The 19300-nt window shown below is 38.3% G+C and overlaps 2 protein-coding genes across 10 annotated transcripts in view; one reads left to right on the top strand and one right to left on the bottom strand.

The window, feature by feature from the left end:
• The window catches only part of LOC128692866 (retinol dehydrogenase 13), a 483761-nt gene that overhangs the window by 47111 nt on the left and 417350 nt on the right, over positions 1-19300 (bottom strand). The window contains exon 1 of one of the 5 annotated variants that reach the window (XM_070092118.1): positions 957-1068. The exons of the other annotated variants lie outside the window; for them this stretch is intronic. The gene's annotated coding sequence lies outside the window, so the exon portion shown is untranslated. Of the gene's footprint in view, positions 1-956; positions 1069-19300 lie in introns of those variants that run through there. 5 annotated transcript variants of the gene reach the window in all.
• Positions 1-19300, top strand: part of LOC128692867 (BTB/POZ domain-containing protein 3) — a 59525-nt gene that overhangs the window by 7012 nt on the left and 33213 nt on the right. For all 5 annotated transcript variants that reach the window (XM_070092124.1, XM_070092123.1, XM_070092119.1 and 2 more), the window contains 4 exons: positions 341-488; positions 982-1314; positions 8318-8462; positions 15502-15718. In XM_070092124.1, coding sequence (XP_069948225.1) covers positions 389-488; positions 982-1314; positions 8318-8462; positions 15502-15718 — 795 coding nt within the window. In that variant the 5' untranslated portion in view covers positions 341-388. The remainder of the gene's footprint in view (positions 1-340; positions 489-981; positions 1315-8317; positions 8463-15501; positions 15719-19300) is intronic.

Consider the following 19300-nt stretch of genomic DNA (forward strand, 5'->3'; position numbering starts at 1 on the left):
GACATGCACATTACAGTATTTCCTCCAAAAAGAGCTTAAGCAATGTAATGATTAGTCTGCTGTATGACAGGCTGTGTAACACTTTGGGTAAATTATAGAAAAATAATCTGGAACTTTTTTCCTTAACATTTCAAGTTAGTCAAAGAATTATCTTTTCACCCACTTTAAGAAATTGGTTGAAAAAGATAATTCTTTTACAGTGTTTCCATAAATACCCAGTAGGGAAGATTCCGTAAGTGAAGTAAAACTATAGCTCACTGACGTGATTTTGTACAGAATAACTTTACATCTTTTAAAAAATAATAATCCTGTTTCTGACAAGCAGAGCTTAACATTTTAGGTGTAAGTGAGACAGTTTATCCCTCATCTTGATGCTAAGAGTGCAAGAATGGACAACGGGAGTCAAACATCACCCTCAAGCAAGCAAGTGTGCAAAAGAACACAGTATGAAGATCCCTTTGCCCTACACTCCCTCCTCTCTACATCAGGTTTGAATTTTAATTTCTTTTGGCTATAAATACCAAACTGAGAATATTAATTTACTAAAAATGAAGGATATTTTTTGCTGAGAGAGGAAAAAGTTGTGCTCAGTGGTGTTACTGAGCCCATAAAGAGTTAAGGCAGCAACATCACTGGCTTACCAGTGTTTGACTATGGTCTGCATCTTAATATAGAATGTATTCCATATTTTTTAAAAAATATAAATGTAATATCGGTAAATGTGTCTTGAAGATTTGACATTGAGGAGAGTAGGGCACTATCACTTATACTGTACTTAAAAGATAAAGGTTAAATTTCTTACAAATCTTGATTCATGGCCATCCTGGACCAGATGATTTGCAACAATACTACAGTATTTGAAACAATATTACTCTATTTGTAATCAAAATTAATAATTAAACTAGAGTACATTAAAAAAATGTTCAAGTGAATATTACAGTCAAATAGAAACATACAATGGTTATTTAATTTTAATTGCAGGAAGCCTTTTGGATAGCGAAAACTCCCTTTTCCTGGGGCCACTGATGCCACCCTTACGAAGCATTGAAGATCAATGCGAAGGTAGTAATCCTCGTACTGGAAGTGGACGAGGAGGAGGAGGAATCCTACAGCCTTCAAGTGCACCCACATCTCCTCAGCACAGACACAACAGTGTCACTTCTCCCCCTCCACTCTCTCCTGTTCCTCTTGGGGCCTCTGTTGCCTCCACATCATCGGACCCAAACTTCCATGCAACCAGCCTTCGAGAGAGAAATGCTGCAATGCTTAACAATGAACTCATGGCCGATGTTCATTTTGTTGTTGGGCAACCAGGTATGACATTAAAATAGTGCCTGACTAGCTCTAAATATTCCTTAAAAGGAAAAGTCATTTTTTCTTAATTAAAAATTTAATTTTTTTTTTATTAACACATTGGCTGTTTCCCACCAAGGCAGGGTGGCCCGAAAAAAGAAAAAAATTCATCACCATTCACTCCATCACTGTCTTGCCAGAAGCATGCTTACATTACAGTTATAAAACTGCAACATTAACACTCCTTCAGAGTGCCGGCACTGTACTTCCCATCTCCAGGAATCTCCTGCCAATTTCCCTGAATCCCTTCATAAATGTTACCTTGCTTACACTCCAACAGCACATCAAGTCCTAAAAACCACTTGTCTCCAAATGCTCATATCTAACATGCTCACACACACCTGCTGGAAGCTCAAGCCCCTCACACACAAAACCTCCTTTACCTCCCTCCCTCCAACTTTTCCTAGGCTGACCCCTACCCGCCTTTCCCTGCACTACAGATTTATACACTCTCGAAGTCATTCTATTTTGTTCCATCATCTCTACATGTCCAGACCATCTCAATGACCCCTCTTCAGCCCTCTGGATAATAGTTTTGGTAATACCACACCTCCTCCTAATCTCCAAACTATGGATTCTCTGCATTATATTCACACCACACACTGCCCTCCGACATGACATCTTCACTGCCTCCAGCCTTCTTGTTACAACATTCACCACCCATGCCTCACACCCCTACAAGAGCATTATTATAACTATTCTCTCATACATTCCCCTCTTTGCTTTCATGGATAAAGTTCTTTGTCTCCACAGACTCCTCAGTGCACCACTCACCTTTTTCTCCTCGTCAGTTCTATGATTCACCTCATCTTTCATAGACCCATCTGCTGACACGTCCACTCCCAAATATCTGAATACATTCCCCTCCAAGAGATGTATGGCGAAATGACAGTAGTCTGTTGGACTACGTATTAGTAGATAAAAGACTGTTGGGTAGACTTCAGGATGTACATGTTTGTAGAGGGGCTACAGATATGTCAGATCACTTTTTAGTTGTAGCTACAGTGAGAGTAAAAGGTAGATGGGATACAAGGAGAATGGAAACAGCAAGTAAGAGAGAAGTGAAGATTTATAAACTAAAGGAGGAGGCAATTAGGGTAAGATATAAACAACTGTTGGAGGACAGATGGGCTAGTGAGTATAGGCAATGGGGTAGAAGATGTATGGGGTAAGTTTAAGAATATAGTTTGTGGTTATAGGAAAGTGGGTGCAGGAGGGAAGAAGAGTGATTGGTGGAATGATGTAGAGAGAGTAGCAAGAGAGAAAAAGTTAGCATATGAGAGGTTTTTACAAAGTAGAGGTGATGCAAGGAGGGAGGAGTATATGGAGAGAAAAAGAGAGGTTAAGAGAGTGGTGAAGCAATGTAAAAAGAGAGCAAATAAGAGGGTGGGTGAGATATCAGCAAATTTTGTTGAAAATAAGAAAAAGGTTTTGGAGTGAGATTAATAAGTTGAGAAAGCCTAGGGAAAGAATGGATTTGTTAGTTAAAAACAGGAGAGGAGAGTTATTAAATGGAAAGTTGGAGGTATCGGGAAGATGGAGGGAATATTTTGAGGAATTGTTAAATGTTGATGAAGATAGGGAAGCTGTGATTTTGTGTATAGGGCAAGGAGGAGTAACATCTTATAGGAGTGAGGAAGAACCAGTTGTGAGTGTGGGGGAGGTGTGTGGGGCAGTGAGTAGAATGAAAGGGGGTAAAGCAGCTAGGATTGATGGGATAAAGATAGAAATGTTAAAGGCAGGTGGGGGATATAGTTTTGGAGTGGTTAGTGTTTTTATTTAACCCCTTGACTGTCTAAACCCCAAATCCTGAGATGTCTCCTGGTGTTGAAAAATTTTCAAAAAAAAAAAAAAAAATAATAATAATGAAATGATAGAGAATCTTTTCCCGATGGTAATGACACCAAAAGAACAAAATTTGATGGAAAACTTATGGAATTACGCTGTCGTGAAGTTAATGACCTCGGCGTTATTTATGAATCGGCGATTTCGCCCACTTTGAGCCCTATTTTCGGCTAATTCCATTGTTCCAGTTGACCAAACTTATAGCTATTTCTTTAGAACTCCATTTGTTCTATCGAGTGGGTACAAGAAACTGCCCATTTACCGATTTCAACTACCCAATAATGTGGTCAGAAATTTGCAATTTGGCCAATTTCACGCAAATTAAAAAATATGCTGATTTCAAAATAGGGTTCAGAATGAGCAATGCAGACATTCCTGGCTCTAAAATAACATTTTCTTTGTTTATCAGTTACGTCTTCCAGGCCCCTTTGATATTACTCTTGCTTTCTATTTTGAATTTTTATTCAAACAAAAAATAGAAGATTTACTGTTATGCAGACTACTGCAATATTGTAATAATTGTATAAATAACGTCAACCCATTCGTGGCTGCATATTAGAATGGCTAGTTGGACATTTATTGGACAAAGACATTTGTTTACTTTTGAACATCAGCAAAAATCAAACATTTCCCCTACTTTGAGCTCCATTTCGAGGTTCTTTTCATAGTAAAACCAATCAAAATCACCTCTATTTCTGTGTTTTCCATTCTATCAAATGAGACTAAGAAAATGAGAATACAACCATAAATACTATACAAAAATACACCACAAATTTGGAGTTTTAATCCAAAAAAACGGTCGGAGTTTTTTTTTTCTCATTATGCACTGCATGCTGCAGGATTTTTTTATATGGTGCACACTGACCACACAGACCCATTCTCTCACATGTGGGCCTACCAGCTTTCTCCTGCTTGATTTGAAGCCGTTAGAATTTTTGAGTATACAGTATATACGTCAAACACGGTGGCTCGTAAGATGTATATATACGACCGAAACAGAGGGTTAATAAATGTATGGAAGAGGGTAAGGTACCTAGGGACTGGCAGAGAGCATGCATAGTTCCTTTGTATAAAGGCAAAGGGGACAAAAGAGAGTGCAAAAATTATAGGGGAATAAGTGTGTTGAGCATACCTGGTACAGTGTATGGTGGAATTTTTATTGAAAGAAGAGTAAGATGGAGAGTAGGATAGCAGATGAACAAGGAGGCTTTAGGAAAAGTAGGGGGTGTGTAGACCAAGTGTTTACTGTGGAACATATAGGTGAACAGTATTTAGATAAAGAGGTTTTTGTGGCATTTATAGATTTGGAAAAGGCATATGACAGTGTGGATAGGGGGGCAATGTGGCAGATGTTGCAAATGTATGGAGTAGGAGGTAGGTTATTGAAAGTGGTGAAAGGTTTTTACGAGGATAGCGAGGCTCAGGTTAGAGTATGTATGTGAGGGAGATTATTTCCCAGTAAAAGTAGGCCTTAGACAGGGATGTGTGATATCACCATGGTTATTCAATATATTTATAGATGGAGTTGTAAGTCTCTTACAACTCCATGTGCGGGTGTTGGCAAGAGGTGTGGGGTTAAAAGATAAAGAATCTAACACAAATTGGGAGTTTTCACAGTTGCTCTTTGCTGATTACATTGCACTTTTGGGGGATTCTGAAGAGAAGTTACAGAGGTTGGTTGATGAGTTTGGTAGGGTATGTAAAAGAAAAGTGAATATAGGAAAGAGTAAGGTGATGAGGACAACAAAAAAATAAGGTAACGGAAGATTGGATATCAGATTGGAGGGAGAGAGTATGGAGGAGGTGAATGTGTTCAGATATTTGGGAGTGGATGTGTCAGCAGATGGGTCTATGAAGGATGAGGTGAATCATACAATTAACGAGGGGAAAAAGGTGAGTGGTGCGCCAAGGAGTCTGTGGGGACAAAAAACCTTATCCATGAAAGCAAAGGGTGGAATGTATGAGAGTATAGTTATACCAACGCTCTGGTATGGGTGTGAGGCATGGGTTGTGATGCTGCAACAAGGAGAAGGCTGGAGGCAGTGGAGATGTCATGTCTGAGTGAAATGTGTAGTGTGAATATAATGCAGAGAATTCGTAGTTAGGAGATTAGGAGGAAGTATGGGATTACCAAAACTATTATATAGAGGGCTGAGGAAGGGTTATTGAGGTGGTTTTGACATGCAGAGAGGATGGAACGAAATTGAATGACTTTGAGAGTGTATAAATCTGTAGTGGAAGGAAGGCAGGATAGGGGTTGGCCAATGAAAGGTTGGAGGGAGGGGGTAAAGGTTTTGTGCGTGAGAGGCTTGGACTTCCAGCAAGCTTGCGCGAGCGTGTTAGACAGGAGCGAATGGAGACAAATGGTTTTAGGACTTGACGTGCTGTTAGCGTGTAAGCAAGGTAACATTTATGAAGGAATTCAGGGAAAACAGCAGGGCGGACTTGATTCCTGGAGAAGGGAAGTACAGTGTTGGCACTCTGGATGGGTGTTAGTGTTGCAGTTTTATAACTGTAGTGTAAGCATGCCTCTGGCAAGACAGTGACGGACTGGGTGATGATGAAAGTTTTTTTTTTTTTGGGGGGGGGGGGGGGCTACCCTGCCTTGATGGGAAATGGCTGATGTGTTAATAGAAAAAAAAAATAATCACCTCCATACTCTCTCCCTCCAATCTGATATCAAAGCTTCCGTTACCTAATTTTTTTTTATCCTCATCACCTTACTCTTTCCTATATTCACTTTTAATTTCCTTATTTTACATGCCCTACCAAACTCATCAACCAACCTCTGCAACTTTCACCCTTTCACACACTCCTATGTAGATCTACATTACTGACATCAATGTAGCTCAGGTAGATCTAGGTTGCAAGTACAGCACCCTCAGTTATGCTGTGAGTGGTAAATTTTGGGCTAGGTTCGAAAGAATGGATCTGTGCAGCAAGTGTGCACAGTATAAAAAAATCTTACATCGTGTAGTGCATAATGAGAAAAAGCAGACGTTTGTCTGACCTTAAGTTTGGCTTAAAACAGTGACTTTAAGGTGTCTTCTAATGGTTTGTATGGTTGTACTGACAGTTTCTTGGTATTAATTGATAGAATGGAAGACATAGTGAAATAAGAGATAAATTTGGTCAGTTTCAGGAATGGAAGTACATAGCTTGAAACAGGGATCAGAGCAATGGAAATTTTGGACTTTTGGCAATTTTCCTGAGGAAGGGTAGGGCCCCCACTCCAGTCTGTTTAATGGGCTTTTACTAGGTCTGCTATAATTATTGGGACAGCCTAAACCATGACCAATCATTCTTGTTTTTTGTATATTTTACTAATCTGAGCAATAGGGTAAAACTTGCATTTTTTTGTATGATGGATTCAAAATTGAGAGCAAGTGTAATATAGGAGAGGCCTAGGTTGCTTTAGTGGCTGGAATACCTACAGTGTTTGTTTTGGAGTCCATTTTTAAATTGGAATTTGTTGAATTTTATGTAAAATTGGACAAATTGCCAACTTATGTGCACTTTAAAAGGTAGATTGGATAGTTGAATTGGCAATTTCTTGCACTGCACTCTGTTGATATAATGGAAGGCATACTAGCAAAATATTTAATAGGCCTTCAAACTGAGCAATAGAATTGGCTTAAAATAGGACCCCAAGTGGGTGAAATAACTGATGTGCAAAATGTGGCAGACCACCAAATTTGTGCCTGTGTAATTCCATAAGTTTTTCATGAAATTTTGCTTTTTTAGTGTCTTTACCTTCAGAAAAAGATTCTCTACCATTTCATGTTTTTTTTAAATCGTGACACTGTCAGCACTTTTAATTTCAGGGGCCTGTGACAATAAAAGAGCTAACCACAGTGCCCAAAAGGAATATACAGTGGACCCCCGCATAACGATATTATTTCAATCCAGAAGTCTGTTTGGGTGCTGTTATAGACTGAATTTGTTCCCATAAGAAATATTGTGAATTAGATTAGTCCATTTCAGACCCCTAAAAATACACCTACAAAAGCACTTACAAAAATAAACTTACATAATTGGTCGAGTTGGGAGCTGATCGTTATCCGGGGGTCCACTGTACTAGTGATGCTGGAGGTGTTAGCCCTTTGAAAGGGGGTTATATGCATAATGGGAACTGCTCATGAATTGTGTTCAAGAAAAAAGCACTATAAGAATGTGAAGCAAGTTACAGTGGAACCCTGAGTTTCGAACTGCTCCCAACTCGACCAAATATGTAAGTGTATTATTGTAAGTGCTTTTGTAAGTATATTTTTCAGGGTCTGAAACGGACTAATCTAATTTACATTATTCCTTATGCGAATAAATTTGTTCGGTAACGGCACTCGAACAGCCTTCTGGAACGAAGTTCGAAACTCAGGGTTCCAATGTATATGGCAGTAATTACTGCCTAGTATAATAGTTAACAGCTTGCAAATTTAAAGGTACTGTTTTTGGAATATACTAATCCTATTTTCCCATATATTCTCTGCTTATCATAATGCTCTTTTATGTTACATGCTAGTTCTCAGGAATGTAACTGGGGCCAGACTTTTCTGTTGACTGTTTGCCCAGCCAGGCTGTTGCTGTTGGCAGTCTGCTTGCTTGCATATCCATCACAGCTTGGTTTATCTGGTATTTGGGGGAGGTAGTGATCTTCTTTCCTCTTGAATACTTCTGTACTTATATTGTCATGATGATATTGCCTTAAGTAACCCATAATAAAATTAAAATAAATTCAAAGCTTGACACAAAAGTAAGTTATTAAGCAGTACTTGATGCAAGGGTAAAAAATTTATTTAAAGCTAAAACTACTCACCAGTGTGTGTATTATATATGTGGCTAATAATAACCCACAGTCTTGACAATAAATATTGGTCAGTGAGGTTAAACATCAGATAGATGGAGTTGGTTAGTATAGTACAATACAATACAAGGATACTTGGTTAATAGAGTATAATACTATACAAGGATACTAAAGTTCCTGCTAGTTAAACTAAACCAACCTAACAACCTTCTGCTATACGTTTTGTATGTTGTTTCACTGGACATTGTATTAGTTGGGAGAATCTTAGTCATCAGTTGGTGAATTATGTGACTAAAACATTGCTATTCATTTTAACAGGGAGCACTCAAAGGATTCCTGCTCATAAATATGTACTAGCTGTGGGCAGCAGTGTGTTCTATGCCATGTTTTATGGTGGATTAAAATCCGAGGAAGAGGTGCAGGTCCCTGATGTGGAACCATCTGCATTCCTTACTCTGCTACGGTAATACAGTTTTATCAAGAGTTTTTGTTGCACGAGTTAAATGTCTTTATCCTGCGACTTTATTTCTGTTATAACTAGGCTAATCACTTCTCAAGATTCTTATAATTTGTAAGCTATTTCCATCGGTAAATCCTTGTCATGCATGCAGTTCATTGCCAGAATATGCCTTGACCGAGATAGATAGATAGATAATATATATGTCGTGCCGAATAGGCAGAACTTGCGATCTTGGCTTAAATAGCAATGCTCATCTTGCCATATAGGACAAGCGAAAATTTGTGTATGCAATAATTTCGCCAAGATCATTCTGAACCTAACGAGAGAAATATATTTCACTGTGTTTGTTTAGTATTAAATTATTGTAAACAAATCTAAAATATATTTAGTTGGGTTAGGCTAAAATAAATTGTTCTTGTTATAATAAGGTTAGGTAAGTTTTCTAAGATTCTTTTGTTGCAAAATTAAAATTTTTTACACCAACATTAATGAAAAAAATCTAGCTTTAAATGTATAAGAAACATTTTTAGAAAGGATTTAATTTTAAATGAGTACTTGCTAATATATAATATATATTATATATATATATATATATATATATATATATATATATATATATATATATATATATATATATATATATATTTTTTTTTTTCAACAAATGAAAAATATATATCTTCAAACGTATAAGAGAAATATTTAAAAAGGACAATTTTAAAAGAGTTCTTGCTAAATGACCAATTTTACCTATTCGGCATATATATATATATACGTATATATATATATATATATATGATGAAGTAAAGGGTGTGATAAAAGAGAAAAAGGTAGCTTACGAGAGGTTTTTACAAAGCAGAAGTGTTATAAGAAGAGCAGAGTATATGGAGAGTAAAAGAAAGGTGAAGAGAGTGGTGAGAGAGTGCAAAAGGAGAGCCAAAGAAAGAGTGGGAGAGGCACTGTCAAGAAATTTTAATGAAAATAAGAAAAAATTTTGGAGTGAGTTAAACAAGTTAAGAAAGCCTAGGGAAAGTATGGATTTGTCAGTTAAAAACAGAGTAGGGGAGTTAGTAGATGGGGAGATGGAGGTATTAGGTAGATGGCGAGAATATTTTGAGGAACTTTTAAATGTTGAGGAAGAAAGGGAGGCGGTAATTTCATGCACTGGCCAGGGAGGTATACCATCTTTTAGGAGTGAAGAAGAGCAGAATGTAAGTGTGGGGGAGGTACGTGAGGCATTACGCAGAATGAAAGGGGGTAAAGCAGCTGGAACTGATGGGATCATGACAGAAATGTTAAAAGCAGGGGGGGATATAGTGTTGGAGTGGTTGGTACCTTTGTTTAATAAATGTATGAAAGAGGGGAAGGTACCTAGGGATTGGCGGAGAGCATGTATAGTCCCTTTATATAAAGGGAAAGGGGACAAAAGAGATTGTAAAAATTATAGAGGAATAAGTTTACTGAGTATACCAGGAAAAGTATACGGTAGGGTTATAATTGAAAGAATTAGAGGTAAGACAGAATGTAGAATTGCGGATGAGCAAGGAGGCTTCAGAGTGGGTAGGGGATGTGTAAGCAGTATTTAGATAAAGGTAGGGAAGTTTTTATTGCATTTATGGATTTAGAAAAGGCATATGTTAGAGTGGATAGAGGAGCAATGTGGCAGATGTTGCAAGTACAGTGGACCCCCGCTTAACGATCACCTCCAAATGCGACCAATTATGTAAGTGTATTTATGTAAGTGGGTTTGTACGTGTATGTTTGGGGGTCTGAAATGGACTAATCTACTTCACAATATTCCTTATGGGAAAAAATTCGGTCAGTACTGGCACCTGAACATACTACTGGAATGAAAAAAGTTCGTTAACCGGGGGTCCACTGTATATGGAATAGGTGGTAAGTTACTAAATGCTGTAAAGAGCTTTTATGAGGATAGTGAGGCTCAGGTTAGGGTATGTAGAAGAGAGGGAGAATACTTCCCAGTAAAAGTAGGTCTTAGACAGGGATGTGTAATGTCACCATGGTTGTTTAATATATTTATAGATGGGGTTGTAAAAGAAGTAAATGCTAGGGTGTTCGGGAGAGGGGTGGGATTAAATTATGGGGAATCAAATTCAAAATGGGAATTGACACAGTTACTTTTTGCTGATGATACTGTGCTTATGGGAGATTCTAAAGAAAAATTGCAAAGGTTAGTGGATGAGTTTGAGAATGTGTGTAAAGGTAGAAAGTTGAAAGTGAACATAGAAAAGAGTAAGGTGATGAGGGTATCAAATGATTTAGATAAAGAAAAATTGGATATCAAACTGGGGAGGAGGAGTATGGAAGAAGTGAATGTTTTCAGATACTTGGGAGTTGAAGTGTCGGCGGATGGATTTATGAAGGATGAGGTTAATCATAGAATTGATGAGGGAAAAAAGGCGAGTGGTGCGTTGAGGTATATGTGGAGTCAAAAAACGTTATCTATGGAGGCAAAGAAGGGAATGTATGAAAGTATAGTAGTACCAACACTCTTATATGGATGTGAAGCTTGGGTGGTAAATGCAGCAGTGAGGAGACAGTTGGAGGCAGTGGAGATGTCCTGTCTAAGGGCAATGTGTGGTGTAAATATTATGCAGAAAATTCGGAGTGTGGAAATTAGGAGAAGGTGTGGAGTTAATAAAAGCATTAGTCAGAGGGCAGAAGAGGGGTTGTTGAGGTGGTTTGGTCATTTAGAGAGAATGGATCAAAGTAGAATGACATGGAAAGCATATAAATCTATAGGGGAAGGAAAGAGGGGTAGGGGTCGTCCTCGAAAGGGTTGGAAAGAGGGGGTAAAGGAGGTTTTGTGGGCGAGGGGCTTGGACTTCCAGCAAGCATGCATGAGCGTGTTAGATAGGAGTGAATGGAGACGAATGATACTTGGGACCTGACGATCTGTTGGAGTGTGAGCAGGGTAATATTTAGTGAAGGGATTCAGGGAAACCGGTTATTTTCATATAGTCGGACTTGAGTCCTGGAAATGGGAAGTGCAATGCCTGCACTTTAAAGGAGGGGTTTGGGATATTGGCAGTTTGGAGGGATGTGTTGTGTATCTTTATACGTATATGCTTCTAAGCTGTTGTATTCTGAGCACCTCTGCAAAAACAGTGATAATGTGTGAGTGTGGTGAAAGTGTTGAATGATGATGAAAGTATTTTCTTTTTGGGGATTTTCTTTTTTTTTTTTTTTTGGGTCACCCTGCCTCGGTGGGAGACGGCCGACTTGTTGAAAAAAAAAAAAATTATATATTTATTTATTTATTTATTTATTTTATGCTGCTCATTTTTTATTCGTATTATATCACCTATGATAAAATATGAAAAATTTTATATTAGGAGTTCCTTCATACATTACCATATTTGATGTCCTGTTTATCATTGCGTTTGCTATCTGATTTTGTATTTTTCACCATCTCTGATTTGTAGTTTCATCACAAGCATTAAAAAGTGCACACATAGCCCCTCTTTGCAAAGGGGTTAGCAAAGCAATAGCAAAAAACTGCACATCTTAGCACACATCATGAAAATCTTTTAAATGGTTCTGAGACACCAAATTATTGATTTTATCGAGAAATATGAGCTAACAACCCAAGTCAACATGACTTCAGAGCAGGAAGATGTTACCCATCACAGCTATTGGATCACTAACAAAATTGTTATAGGTAAAAAATAAAAGTCTAGTCTCAGTAAAGTAGAAAGTTTTGTAGAGTGGTACTATTACTGTTTCTCATCTTCATAGCAGACAGACAAGAACATCAGCCAGGGCTTCATATCTCATACAGACAATACCAGAGTATGAAAGGCTTTATTTGTTTACAAAGCTTTAAAATTGTTTGGTCATTCAGAGCTTTAAACATATTCCATTTCTAACATCAAATTTACACCATCATTATCAACCTGGTACTGTCATGATCAATCCACTTTTATACTTCTTTGTGATGTAATTTGCAATCCAAATAATACTATTTAAAGTATTTTTTATATTTTACGTAATTCTTTTCACGTCATCAGGTATACCAGCAAATTTAGATGAAAGGGAAAAATATCTCTACCATTTACATCAAAAGAGATGGGTTTTTTGTCAGGCAAGCCCTCTGTTGGGGAAAAACCTTCCCAACTGAGGATGCCCCTATCCCTAGACACAGGCCACACAAACTCTGTCTCCATGTTAAGGTGAACCACCATCAGGGTTAAGTTACCTCAGTAGAAAAATAGAAAATTTACAAACATATCAGCAAAGTCTTCAAATGGTCAAAAAAAAAAAAAAAACATAATATTCAATGATAATATATTTCACTTGTTTAGGAATGGGAGGAATGAAGACTTCAAAGCAAGCAAGAACAGTATACAGAACACAGGCAGACCTTATCATAGAGTATAAGGAATAGGTAAAAGACTTGGGTATGATTATGTTAGATGTCTCTCATTTGGAAAATGAAATAAGGCAGGTGCAGCAAACATTAGGAAAATGATTGGTTTGATTATGAGAACTTTTAAAGTAAAAGAAGCAATGCAAATGATGGTACAATACTTTTCAAATCACTTGTATTCTCATGGCTTTAATAGTATTCTACAGTATGCTCGAAGTGCCTTTCAAGACAAAAGAGAAAGCAGAGCTGGAAAATGTACATAGATCATATACTGCCAGCATAGAATAACAAATCATATAAACTATTAAGAATGCCTCAAGGCACTTGACGTATTTCTGGAATTGAGGAGAGAAGGAGGTTCCTGATAATACAGTATATATGCCATACATAGACAATACTTGAGGGCTTGGACTTTAAACCCAAACATTGCTATTAATTAATTGGGGCTAAAGATACAGAATACAGCATAAAATAAACTCACTGATGAGAAGGCTATGAGGGTAAGGTACCTAGGGATTGGCAGAGAGCATGCATAGTTTCTTTGTATAAAGGCAAAGGGGATAAAAGTGAGTGCAAAAATTATAGGGGAATAAGTCTGTTGAGTATACCTGGTAAAGTGTATGGTAGATTTATTATTGAAAGAATTAAGAGTAAGACGGAGAGTAGGATAGCAGATGAACAAGGAGGCTTTAGGAAAGGTAGGGGGTATGTAGACTGTTTACAGTGAAACATATAGGTGAACAGTATTTAGATAAGGGCAAAGAGGTTTTTGTGGCATTTATGGATTTGGAAAAGGCATATGACAGGGTGGATAGGGGGGGCAATGTGGCAGATGTTGCAGGTGTATGGTATAGGAGGTAGGTTACCGACAACGGTGAAGAGTTTTTATGAGGATAGTGAGGCTCAGGTTAGAGTATGTAGGAGAAAGGGAGATTATTTCCCAGTAAAAGTAGGCCTTAGACAAGGATGTGTGATGTCACTGTGGTTGTTCAATATATTTATAGATGGGGTTGTAAGAGAAGTGAATGCGAGGGTCTTGTCAAGAGGTGTGGAGTTAAAAGATAAAGAATCAAACACAAAGTGGGAGTTGTCACAGTTGCTCTTTGGTGATGACACTGCTTTTGGGAGATTCTGAAGAGAAGTTGCAGAGGTTGGTGGATGAATATGGTAGGGTATGCAAAAGAAGAAAATTAAAAGTGAATATAAAAAAAGAGTAAGGTGATGAGGATAACAAAAAGATTAGGTGATGAAAGATTGGATATCAGATTGGAGGGAGAGAGTATGGAGGAGGTGAATGTATTCAGATATTTAGGAGTGGACGTGTCAGCAGAGGGGTCTATGAAGGATGAGGTGAATCATAGAATTGATGAGGGGGAAAAGGGTGAGTGGTGCACTTAGGAGTCTGTGGAGACAAAGAACTTTGTCCATGAAAGTAAAGAAGGGAATGTATGAGAGTATATGTAGTTGTTAGTTGTACCAACACTCTTGTATGGGTGTGAAGCATGGGTGATGATTGTTGCAATGAGGAGGAGGCTGGAGGCAGTGGAGATGTCATGTCTGAGGGCAATGTGTGGTGTGAATATAATGCAGAGATGTTGCAGTGTTGCAGATTCTCCTCCACCACGATGCTGTGAACACTAACTCCAAGGCTGAGGGACTGATTACCTCATCTTTTGTATATAGTTCTACTGTCTTCTAATTCTGTCCTAGAATCTGTATTGATAAAGCCACTGGATGGTGAAACATCTACAATAAAGATATCCAGATGTTGCACGTGTCTAAACTTTCATAATGCAGAGAATTTGTAGTTTGGAAATTAAGAGAAGGTGTGAGATTACCAAAACTGTTATCCAGAGGGCTGAGGAGGGGTTGTCAAGGTGGTTCAGACATGTTGAGAAAATGGAACAAAACAGAATGACTTTGAGTGTGTATAAATCTGAGGTTGAGGGAAGGCGGGGTAGGGGTTGGCCTAGGAAAGGTTGGAGGGAAGGGGTAAAGGAGGTTTTGTGTGTGTGTGTGTTTGTGTGTGTGTGTGGGGGGGGGGGGGGTTTGGACTTCCAGCAAGCATGCGTGAGCATATTTGATAGGAGTGAATGGAGACAAATGGTTTTTAATACTTGACGTGCTCTTGGAGTGTGAGCAAACTAACATTTATGAAGGGATTCAGGGAAACCGGCAGACTGGACTTGAGTCCTGGACTCTGAAGGAGGGGTGTTAATGTTGCAGTTTTATAACTGTAGTGTAGAGTACCCCTCTGGAGTGAATGATGATGGAAGTTTTTCTTTTTCGGGCCACTCTGCCTTGGTGGGAATCGGTCGATGTGTTAAGAAAAAAAAAAGTGAGAAGGCAGGCAATGGACACAATTAGCAGACACTATGCCAACATCAGCAACATCAACAAGCACAGGTGTTAGTTGCATCACTCTTTTTACACTATAAACTGGTGTGTTATTTGCACTACTAATTGCACATTACAGATCAAGCTTTGTACATTACAGATTAGTGTTAGTTAAACCACTCTTGGCACACTGCAAACCAGTTTGTTAGTTTCACATCCGTCTAATATATAATGCAACTGTGGGTACATAAATGGAATGCTTTTTTTTTTTTTTGTGTGTGTGTGTGTATTAATAAGAAATGGGTTTTGTTTTCACAGGTATCTCTACTGTGATGAGATCCGCCTGGAGCCAGATACAGTTCTAGCGACACTTTATGCTGCTAAAAAGTACCTTGTTCCACACTTGGCTCAGCAGTGTGTAAAATTTCTCGAAGTGTCATTGACAGCTCGAAATGCCTGCCTGCTTCTTTCACAGTCTCGTCTGTTTGAAGAGCCTGAGCTAATGACACGCTGTTGGGAAGTTATTGATGCTCAGGTATGTAAAAAGTTATTGCAGATTAAGACTGTAACTATTTGTTATACTTACGAAATTGCAAGTTATAACACGACCCCCTTCTGGGATCCCAGAAGGGGGTTAAATTATACAGATCAGCTAATCTTCTGAGTTTCTTATCCAGAAATGGTTACTAGTTTTATTTTAAAATTACTTTGAATTACTTTTTTGTCTTAATGAATTGTTGTGTCAACATACAAATACTCTCTGGGTTCATTTACGCTTTCTCTTATAATAGTGTTTATGAGTTTTACACTAATTAGAGGAAGCATGATGACTTGCCTGTTAAGTTTGTGGTGGAGCACAGAACTTTTTTTTTTTTTCAAATGTAGGTTATTCATCTATAGGGAAAGTAATTAAAGTTAGATGGTAAAGAAAATTTATATGGAACATTTGAAGGATTCCTTTAGGATATCTGCATTATGGCTACAATGTATTGATAATGGACCTGACTTGTTACATGTACAGCAAAATATGTAGACTTCCCTTCTACTCATATTTAATGTGTTCTGTTGAGGGTCTGAAGTTAGACCAAAATAATTTTTACATTATTTCATACTTTTTGAATGAATGCTCAGCTGACAGTTTTAACTGTTCAGATATGAAAGTGGTAACCCACCAGATTAGAGGAGGATTAGGAGGAAACAAAAAACCGCAAATACATATGGAGGTATAATGCAAATTCTTTGTCATGACTAGTCAGAGTACAGTATTTATAATCATAAAAATATCTGATAAGTTATTGAGTAAGATATTATACATTTTTTTTTTTAACAAGTCGGCCATCTCCCACCAAAGCAGGGCGACCCAAAAAGAAAATACTTTCATCATCATTCAACACTTTCACCTCACACATAATCACTGTTTTTGCAGAGGTGCTCAGAATACAACAGTTTAGAAGCATATACGTATAAAGATACACAACATATCCCTCCAAACTGCCAATATCCCAAACCCCTCCTTTAAAGTGCAGGCATTGTACTTCCCTGAATCCCTTCACTAAATATTACCCTGCTCACACTCCAACAGATCGTCAGGTCCCAAGTATCATTCGTCTCCATTCACTCCTATCTAACACGCTCATGCACGCTTGCTGGAAGTCCAAGCCCCTCGCCCACAAAACCTCCTTTACCCCCTCTTTCCAACCCTTTCGAGGACGACCCCTACCCCTCTTTCCTTCCTCTTTAGATTTATATGCTTTCCATGTCATTCTACTTTGATCCATTCTCTCTAAATGACCAAACCACCTCAACAACCCCTCTTCTGCCCTCTGACTAATGCTTTTATTAACTCCACACCTTCTCCTAATTTCCACACTCCGAATTTTCTGCATAATATTTACACCACACATTGCCCTTAGACAGGACATCTCCACTGCCTCCAACCGTCTCCTCGCTGCTGCATTTACCACCCAAGCTTCACATCCATATAAGAGTGTTGGTACTACTATACTTTCATACATTCCCTTCTTTGCCTCCATAGATAACGTTTTTTGACTCCACATATACCTCAACGCACCATTCACCTTTTTTTCCCTCATCAATTCTATGATTAACCTCATCCTTCATAAATCCCTCCGCCGACACTTCAACTCCCAAGTATCTGAAAACATTCACTTCTTCCATACTCCTCCTCCCCAATTTGATATCCAATTTTTCTTTATCTAAATCATTTGATACCCTCATCACCTTACTCTTTTCTATGTTCACTTTCAACTTTCTACCTTTACACACATTCTCAAACTCATCCACTAACCTTTGCAATTTTTCTTTAGAATCTCCCATAAGCACAGTATCATCAGCAAAAAGTAACTGTGTCAATTCCCATTTTGAATTTGATTCCCCACAATTTAATCCCACCCCTCTCCCGAACACCCTAGCATTTACTTCTTTTACAACCCCATCTATAAATATATTAAACAACCATGGTGACATTACACATCCCTGTCTAAGACCTACTTTTACCGGGAAGTATTCTCCCTCTCTTTTACATACCCTAACCTGAGCCTCACTATCCTCATAAAAGCTCTTTACAGCATTTAGTAACTTACCACCTATTCCATATACTTGCAACATCTGCCACATTGCTCCTCTATCCACTCTAACATATGCCTTTTCTAAATCCATAAATGCAATAAAAACTTCCCCACCTTTATCTAAATACTGCTCACATATATGCTTCAATGTAAACACTTGATCTGCACATCCCCTACCCACTCTAAAACCTCCTTCCTCATCTGCAATTCTACATTCTGTCTTACTTCTACTTCTTTCACTAATAACCCTACCATACACTTTTCCTGGTATACTCAGTAAACTTATTCCTCTATAATTTTTACAATCTCTTTTGTCTCCCTTTCCTTTATATAAAGGGACTATACACGCTCTCTGCCAATCCCTAGGTACCTTCCCCTCTTTCATACATTTCTTCCTTTCTTTCAACACACCGGCCATATCCCACCAAGGCAGGGTGGCCCAAAAAGAAAAACGAAAGTTTCTCTTTTAAATTTAGTAATTTATACGGGAGAAGGAGTTATTAGCCCATTGCCCCCGGCATTTTAGTCGCCTCTTACAACATGCATGGCTTACGGAGGAAGAATTCTGTTCCACTTCCCCATGGAGATAAGAGGAAATAAACAAGAACAAGAACTAGAAAGAAAATAGAAGAATACCCAGAGAGGTGTGTATATATATGCTTGTACATGTATGTAGTGTGACTTAAGTGCAAGTAGAAGTAGCAAGACATACCTGTAATCTTGCATGTTTATGAGACAGACAAAAGACACCAGCAATCCTACCATCATGTAAAACAATTTCAGGTTTTCGTTGTACACTCACTTGGCAGGACAGTAGTACCTCCTTAGGCGGTTGCTGTTTACCAACCTACTACCTAGGTTTCATACATTTATTAAACAAAAATACCAACCATTCCAACACTATATCCCTCCTGCTTTTAACATTTCTGTCATGATCCCATCAGTTCTAGCTGCTTTACCCCTTTCATTCTACAGAATGCCTCATGCACCTCCCCCACACTCACATCCTGCTCTTCTTCACTCCTAAAAGATGGTATACCTCCCTGGCCAGTGCATGAAATTACCGCCTCTCTTTCTTCGTCGACATTTAAAAGTTCCTCAAAATATTCTCGCCATCTACCCAAAACCTCCATTTCCCTATCTACTAACTCCCCTACTAGGTTTTCTTAACTTGTTTAACTCACTCCAAACTTTTTTTTTTTTTTTTTTTTTTTCAACAAGTCGGCCGTCTCCCACCGAGGCAGGGTGACCCAAAAAAGAAAGAAAATCCCCAAAAAGAAAATACTTTCATCATCACTCAACACTTTCACCACACTCGCACATTATCACTGTTTTTGCAGAGGTGCTCAGAATACAACAGTCTAGAAGCATACATATATAAAGATACACAACATATCCCTCCAAACTGCCAATATCCCAAACCCCTCCTTTAAAGTGCAGGCATTGTACTTCCCATTTCCAGGACTCAAGTCCGATTATGTGAAAATAACCGGTTTCCCTGAATCCCTTCACTAAATATTACCCTGCTC

This window comes from Cherax quadricarinatus, chromosome 38 (assembly GCF_038502225.1).
Source record: "Cherax quadricarinatus isolate ZL_2023a chromosome 38, ASM3850222v1, whole genome shotgun sequence".
Taxonomy (NCBI): domain Eukaryota; kingdom Metazoa; phylum Arthropoda; class Malacostraca; order Decapoda; family Parastacidae; genus Cherax; species Cherax quadricarinatus.